Genomic DNA, 7,792 nt, shown 5'->3' with positions numbered 1-7,792 from the left:
AGTAAAATACAATTAGTTGACAAGTTTTTTCGAAAAAGCTACTCAATACCAAAAAATATGACATGTGTTAGTATAATGTTAAATTATACAATGGTACTTAATAAAACATTTAAGTTTGATAAATGATAAATTTAGAAAAAAAAAACTTTCAAGATTAACAATTGGAGATTATATTGATAAAAATTTTTGTAAAATAAAAATTGGTGGAAAGATGATGCCACAAAAGTAAAACTTTTTAAGTTTAAACATCGTAGATGCCATTAATTAGTATATGTACACTTCCCGTTTTGATAAGTTTTATAGTTGATAAAAAATATTATTATGTTAATATGATTCCCTAAAAGTTTATTATTTTCGACAACTCATAATTTTTTTTGTAGATAGAGACAAAAGAGCGATGCTTATGAAACATGATCGATGAAATAAAATGCTCAGATTATACATCAATTATCACAAACAATTACCAACGCGTTGACAATAATAGTGTCCATACCTAATGATTTTGTGTGTTTTCATTACCATTAAGGGTGAGGATTTGGCCCCCATCATTTATTTTTTTAAAACTTTCTTAACCTTATTTATTTATCTGTTTGTTGTATGAACAATAACCACTCCTATTCATTTTACAAGTATTGTGTGTCATTTTAAAACTATTAGCTACGATCGTCCTAATTGTTGCATCTGTTTTCTTTGCCATCAAGGCCGGGAGTCCAACCTTAACATGTTTTTTTTAACTTATTTGCATATCGTTTTTGTGTCTCTATGCTTTATTTCCAACAATCTTCTTTAAACACTTATATGTATATCTTTTGTCTGTTTCTTTCTTTCCAATTGTATTTTTATCCCCTTCTTTTTTGGTCTGTATTTATATTTTTTCCAACCCAACACTTTCTTTATTGATAATGTTTCCAACCCAACACCTTTATTGATACATATTAAATAGCGAAGTTTTATGTGAAAGTATTAGTATAATAATTTATCTTATTGACATATATTTTTTTTTTCTAGAAATGGATTCTTAATCTTAATTAAACTGATTTGTTACTACTTTCAACATCCAAATCAATTTTAAAGACTGAATCAATTACTTCTCATGGAATTAATACATTTCTACATCAACATCAATCTAGTACTTCTATAAAAACTCATACTATACATATTAGTTGTTTTAGTTGTTGTACTACCCTTGCATTAAGCCTTACTTTGTACATATTTGGCAAATCACAAATATATTTAAGGAAGTGAATTATCTTGATATATAAATTTTTAAAAAGAATTATGACACCAATCTCACTTGGATGTTTTTGTCATTATCTTTTTAAATGTAATGCCAAAATATAGTTGGTCAAATGTTTGTTTGACGAAATGAGATGCAACATGTTGCACGTGTCACGTGAAACGCACCTTCCCATCTCCTCTATCGACAAACAGAACAGTTCCTCTTCTTCATAATTCTCCTTCTTCTTTCCTCCTTTCTCAAGTTCTCATTCCAAAATCGTATAGCGACATCGAATCGTACTCATCAGAAACAATATAGGTTATGTCTATCAGATTCAAATTCAGAAGCTCTGTCAATTTCGATACAATCGAAATCGATGGTGGTAAACCCTACATATCGGTGGGAGAACTCAGATCTAAAATTCTCTGTCAGAAGAAGTTAAGCGGCATATGCCATAAAGATTTTGATCTCGTCTTCTTAGATGACCTCACTGGTCAAGGTTATTTTCTAATTTTATTAGTCTACCTGCTTTTTAGTTTTCATATTCTTGAGCTACAAGTCTTCTTCTGCAAATTGTGTTGGCGTACAGGTGCAGCAGAATAATGTGTTTTCATGTATCATCAATTGGTTTAATTTTTTTTTTTTTTTTTGGTTTTTGATTCCGTGTTTTATTTTTGAGTTATTAGAGTACAATGACGATGACTTCAAGATTCCTAGTGGTTCGAGTGTTATCATAAAGAGGGTTCCAGCAGAACCGGTGCCTTTAGCTATGTAAGTTTTACGTTCTTTTATTGAATTGAATCTAACTCATAAAACCCTGTTAATATATCTTTTAGCTACATGATATCAATTAATCGTTTGATGAGTTTTTACAATATGATTTCTTTGGTGTATGTGGGTGTGTAAGATTGTTCTGTTGGAAGCTGTGGGAGTATATGTAATTATGTATGAGTGATAAGCGTTTCACACTATCTTCTATTTCATTAATTGATATGTACTGTTGATTAACTAATACTCTAAATCATCTTGTCTTTTCTTGTTATGATATTGGCATCTGATATTCTGCTTTCTTCAGGTTAAGACATCATAAACCTGAAGCAAGTGAGCTTAGTGAAGATATTCCGAAAGGTATATAACATTTTAAAGCAACACATTATAATATATATTTTTTTGATGAGTCGCTCTAACTACATGAAAAATGCAGGTATCAATCACAACAAACCTGAAGAAATAATTCTAGCGAAGAAGCCTGAACCTGTAGATGTTGAACACATAGAATTGGAAAAGTAAAGTTTGCGCCATATGATTTTTAGTTTCTGATAAACTAATTCCTTCAGACTATCTAAATTCTAAACAATCTTTTTGTTTCCTTTTCAAAATTTGACTTGACATCATAGGGTGGCGAACACAAAGGGTATTGATCTGGAAAAAGTTGACTTGCCATCAGAACTAAGATGTCCTATTTGCAACACATATTTCAAGAATGCTGTGATGATACCATGCTGTCAGCATAGCTTCTGTAAAAAATGTAAGCTCTTAAGATGATATTATTGCTGCAACTAATTACATTTATCTTTGACATGTATATATATATTTTTTCCCTTCACAGGCATCTGTGATGTACTTCCATTGAAGGCAAGGTGCCCTAAATGTTCTTCCACCAAGTACAGGGTAGAACACTTGCTACCAAATTTATCCCTCAGGCATGCCATTGAGCATTTTCTTGAATCCCAGATTCTTGCCACTGCTCCTGAAAATGATTTGCAGAAATATGTCCCAGGTGAGACTTCTGATATTCCCTGGCCAAAAATAATAATAATAAAAAAAAAATCCTCTATAGCTTATATATGATTCTTTGAAATTTTATTTCAGATGGAGAATCTGGTATTCAGGGAAAGGAGGTTTCCACTAAAAGGAAATTGGATTTGCTTTATTCTGAGAAAGGACCAAATCAGAAGAATATGGGAGAGTCTGTTTACGAGTCACTAAACAAGAAAAATAATTTCTTGAATTCAACTCCTTTGCTTAAAGTTAAGAATAGAGATGCTCATGAAGATCTGACACCTTCTGTGGACTCTGAAGGTGAAAACCAGCCTGTTATACCTCAAGTTTGCATGCCAAATGAAGGTGTTTCTCATTCCATATATGCTCACAATTTCAAAACACCGACTTTTTTAAGTTATTAGTATTAACTCAACCCCATCTTTAACAAAATTTCCTTAAACGACTTACTTTGTCAGGTGGAGATCGAGGTTATGCAGTTAACAATAGAAACAACATGGTACTTATTTCAAAATCCATGGTTTTTCATTTTTAAATTCATAATCATACATATTAGTATATTACATACAATATGAATTATGAAATCTTACCTTGATGAAATCAGGGGGGGCGAACCTGCTACATGTGTGGCTCTCCAACCCATTTCATAAGAGATTGCCCTATTGCTTCCAATGAACATCATATGTATCATAAAGGTAAATTTTTTTTTTTTTTTTCTTTAACATGGTATTAAATTTTGTCAAGACTATGTTTTGATGATCTAGTTTTTGTGAATTTCATTTTCAGGGGATCATATGTTTCAAGGAGGTGTGTCAGGCTACCCGATGCCCTACTGGAACACTCCCACTCCCATGTTCCCTCCATTCAATCCTTACATGAATATGTATGGAAATCCAGGGATGCTCCCTTTTAGTCCTGTCACACCTTATGGAGTTCCACCTTATGTTGCATCTACATATGCCACCTTTCCTGTTCCTAGGTCAACTTTCTTATATGAACACTTTTGTTGTTCTTAGTTCTTACTTCTTGCTTTTATTCATCATATTCAAGATCACTCTACAATTTCATGTACCTTATTTGGTTGCAGTGGTGTTACAAGAATGGGAGGTATGGCACCTGTAGGACCCAGAGCTGAACATTCCACAAGACGCCCTGAGAATTTTGACTTTGATAACCGAATGAAATATGGTCATGAAAAGAGGTAACTTTTTAGCCATATAACATAAGTATTGGCCTATTGGGATCAAATATAACAATCAGAAGTAATAAGAGCTTTTTATTTATTTATTTATTTATTTATTATAGACAAAGGTCTTCCGATTATGAAGATGATGGAAATGGAATCCCAAAGCGCCATGAGTCTCACTCCCATGAGGTTTCTAGATCATCAGAATATAAATCCCAAAGAAACAGGGGAAAGGCTGTGAGCAATTCAGAAGAAAGCCATGGCAGAAAGTTACAAAAAGACAAGCATCAAGATCTAAACATCAAATCTAGTCACAATAAAAGATATGAAAAACGTTCTCATTCCACAAATGATGGTCGAGAACATGGATCATATCATACAGATAGATCAATTTCAGGGGTAGAAGTAGAAGATGTGCATAGTGGTAACCATAGGTCTGATGAAGTGAGGCATAAAAATGACAAAAAGGATCATCATCATCATCATCAATCAGACAGTGATTGTAGCTGTAGCCGTCATTCAAGAAGAAGAAGGGATAATAAAAGGAAGGACATGTGGCAGATGGTCAATGGTTCTTCAGATAATGACTATAATCATCATCAGAATAAGAGGAAGAAAGTGCACTAGAGGAACAAGTTGAAGGTAAATATGTATTTGAATTTGAAGCTGCAGAGTGGGCCCACTTAGGCAATCTTACCTGGTACACTTCTATTTGCTTTTTTTTTTTTGTTTGTATCAACCTGGTTTTGGTTAGCGGTTTATGATTTTATAATTTTATTATATTCATACAACAATAATATAAAGTATAAACAGTTGGTTGTGTCGACCAATGGACAGAAGAGACATACATGATACATATATATAGGCTGATTTTTAATCTTGTTTTGCTTTGATGCTACAGATTTAATAGTGTGGTGAGCTGTTGGACATTAAAGCCATCACTAGCTTTTTTAACTTTTGTTAACTAACGCTTTTGATGCCTTCACCACAAAAACAACAACAAAAAAAAAAAAAAATCAAAAAAAAAAAAAAACTTTAGACTTTCTTCATATTCTTGAGTATGAAGTGTGGATGAGGCACTTATGCATTGCTGGACAAACATTCTGAAGTGAAGACTTATTGGAGCCGATTGAGGTATGTTTTACATTATATGCATCTCTTAAAGCTTTCGTGGCCTATCTTCCTTTTTCTAAAATGGTTTTGGGTTATATTTGATGGGTCAGATGTAGAAACTTAAAATGAAGCACCAAAAGACCCCCTTTTGACCAGTATTAAAAATTATCCATCTGACCTGGCCATTGTGCCATCTCTGTTTTGGAACACTACAAAATGGAGGTAAATCAACTTTGTTAACAAATAATTATGTGCAACAAATAGTTTACTTCTATCATTTTATTTCATACTATCATGGGGAATAATGGTTGGGAGATCTATATCTACTTTAATATTTACCTACTTAAAATGAAGCTCAAAATTTTAATGGGTGGAAAAGTTCTCAACTTGAGTTTGCCCATGTGCATGCCTTTGCACACACACACACACACACACACACATATATATATATATATATATATATATATATATATATATATATATATATATGTGTGTGTGTGTGTGTGTGTGTGTGTGTGTGCGTGCGTCTCTTTCACACAATGTTGTTTTTGGGTGGGGACCACATCAAATTTATTACTGGTTTATTAGGTTGGGTTAAATCAATGAATATTATTAATCATTTAAACAACAAAATGGTAATACTTTGTGGCTATACAGTGACATCAACTTAACATGAAAGTGATACTTAAGATTTTATCAACCAGAATGACAACAGTTTTATTAACAGTATTATAGAGATGTACACATATATTCATTTTGATTTATAAATTTTGTTTTTGCAAAAAAATAAAAAATAAAAAATAAACCGTATTATCAAACCTTGTAGAAAGAGTAATTTTGACCAACTTATCTGTAAATAAGTTGAGTCTGATTTATGTTATATTGTAAACGGTCAATGAAATAAAACTAAATATTGAGTAAAAAAATTGACCATAATAAAGAGGCATTGATGGCTTTTCCCTCTCACAAATGACGTTTTTGATCTCAATTTCAAAGTTCTTCTAACAGCTTGCAAATTAACCATACCTATCGATTATGGGTAGTTTTTAGCTAAGGTAACGTTAGATTACTTTCCTTTATTTGTTGTGAGATGTGAAGATTTTGATAATGCCATGTCTTATCTTGTAAATGAAATCATAGTTTCTTGAATCTTGAAAAACGTTTTGGAGTATATGATGTTAGGAATAATGAAACATCTTCTAGATTTGCCCTTTATTTGGAGGAGAGAAAAGAAAGTTATGCTTAACGTATCGTAACATTAAGTTTAGGTTGTGTACAAAATCCGTGCTTTTAGTTATGTTGTTGAGCTAGTTGACAACAAATATTATTTTGGCGGTTAGAATTTTTTTTTTTTTTGCTAGAGTACAAGAAATAGTTTTTCTCTATACTATGGTGACTTTAGATTGTGTTGTAAGAAACCCTCGAGTAGTGAGTAGGCTCTTTGATAGAAAAATTAAGCATATTCATGAGTACGAGGCTACATATGAGTTTGGTGCTTCAAAAAAGCCTATTATGGTTTTCAAATCAAGGTATGATTATGGAGATAGAATGATTTCAGTTCAAGATTTCGAAACTATGTTCATATAGAAATAACACCGAAAACAATTTGGGGTTAATATGAGCATGGATAAGAGGGTTGTTAAGTAAGAGATGTCACGGGAAGGGGTTGCTTTTTGCACAAAATAGAAAAAAAATTAAATCATTACCACAAAATTTCGTTTGAAAAACACTATTATATGTGCGTTAAAGGCACTTACACAAATATATAATATTGTTATGAACATCTAAATTGTTATAGACTAATTGCACCACCAAAGGGTGTTGAAAAAGGGTTAGAGGATTCAAGTCGCTTGTGGATTTATGAGTAGAGCATGAGGCATGTGAGTTGTAAAAAAATGAAGGACTAACATAAGCAATTGGTAATACTAACCAAATGTTTGTATTTTCAACAACTAAATATAAATGTTTGGAATTATAAGCTATAAGGGAAAACAACTACGACAAACAAGGAGTATATACAATCAACTAAAACACACGATGAATATAGATATTCCACCTCACACCAAAAGTCTATACTACTTTGTCGAATCACATTGCATAAGTAGGAAATCACTTGCTATTCGATACATGAATAAAAAAAGATGAATCCCTTAAAAGATAGGTTTAAAACTGTAATAGACATTTTAAGCTCATTGATCAAGTTGTATGGTCGAAAACCTTATGCAAAAAGTAAAGGGCTTATAAGACCATCTCCGTCAAAATACTATTTAATATTTTTACACCAAAATAATGTGAAAAATGATGCAAATAATGTTAATATTTGATCCCACACCATTTTAAAGTATATTCCTCGCCTCCTTGGTGTATCCAATTTTTTATAGATCGTCAAAAACATCTTTCAACTTATTTGGTATTTACATTCTTATTTATATGTTTTTTGTTCTATAACTTTCAAAAATATATTAGTACAAAACTTATAACCAAAAGCCGAA

General features: G+C 31.9%; 1 protein-coding gene across 2 annotated transcripts; it reads left to right on the top strand.

Annotated features, from left to right (window-relative positions):
- Positions 1 to 1,384: 1,384 nt before the first annotated feature.
- Positions 1,385 to 6,515, top strand: LOC145009204 (uncharacterized). Of its 2 annotated transcripts, XR_013663796.1 has the most exons (14): positions 1,385 to 1,718; positions 1,906 to 1,990; positions 2,295 to 2,347; positions 2,424 to 2,505; positions 2,617 to 2,747; positions 2,829 to 2,999; positions 3,092 to 3,346; positions 3,460 to 3,500; positions 3,606 to 3,696; positions 3,788 to 3,980; positions 4,089 to 4,202; positions 4,307 to 4,887; positions 5,089 to 5,321; positions 5,411 to 6,515. XR_013663796.1 is itself a non-coding variant. In XM_078967883.1 (12 exons), the coding sequence occupies exons 1-12, from the start codon at positions 1,541 to 1,543 to the stop codon at positions 4,812 to 4,814; spliced, it is 1,902 nt and encodes a 633-aa protein (XP_078824009.1). In that variant the 5' UTR covers positions 1,385 to 1,540; the 3' UTR covers positions 4,815 to 5,067. The 2 variants fall into 2 exon arrangements, 1 of the variants encoding a protein (XP_078824009.1); XM_078967883.1 differs by lacking the exons at positions 5,089 to 5,321; positions 5,411 to 6,515 and having other exon boundaries at positions 4,307 to 5,067.
- The last annotated feature ends 1,277 nt before the right edge of the window (positions 6,516 to 7,792 follow it).

This window comes from Lactuca saligna, chromosome 8, assembly GCF_052625555.1.
Source record: "Lactuca saligna cultivar CGN05327 chromosome 8, ASM5262555v1, whole genome shotgun sequence".
NCBI classification, from domain to species: domain Eukaryota; kingdom Viridiplantae; phylum Streptophyta; class Magnoliopsida; order Asterales; family Asteraceae; genus Lactuca; species Lactuca saligna.
The sequence above is the reverse complement of the archived record's forward strand: the minus strand, read 5'-3'. Positions and strand labels throughout refer to the sequence as shown.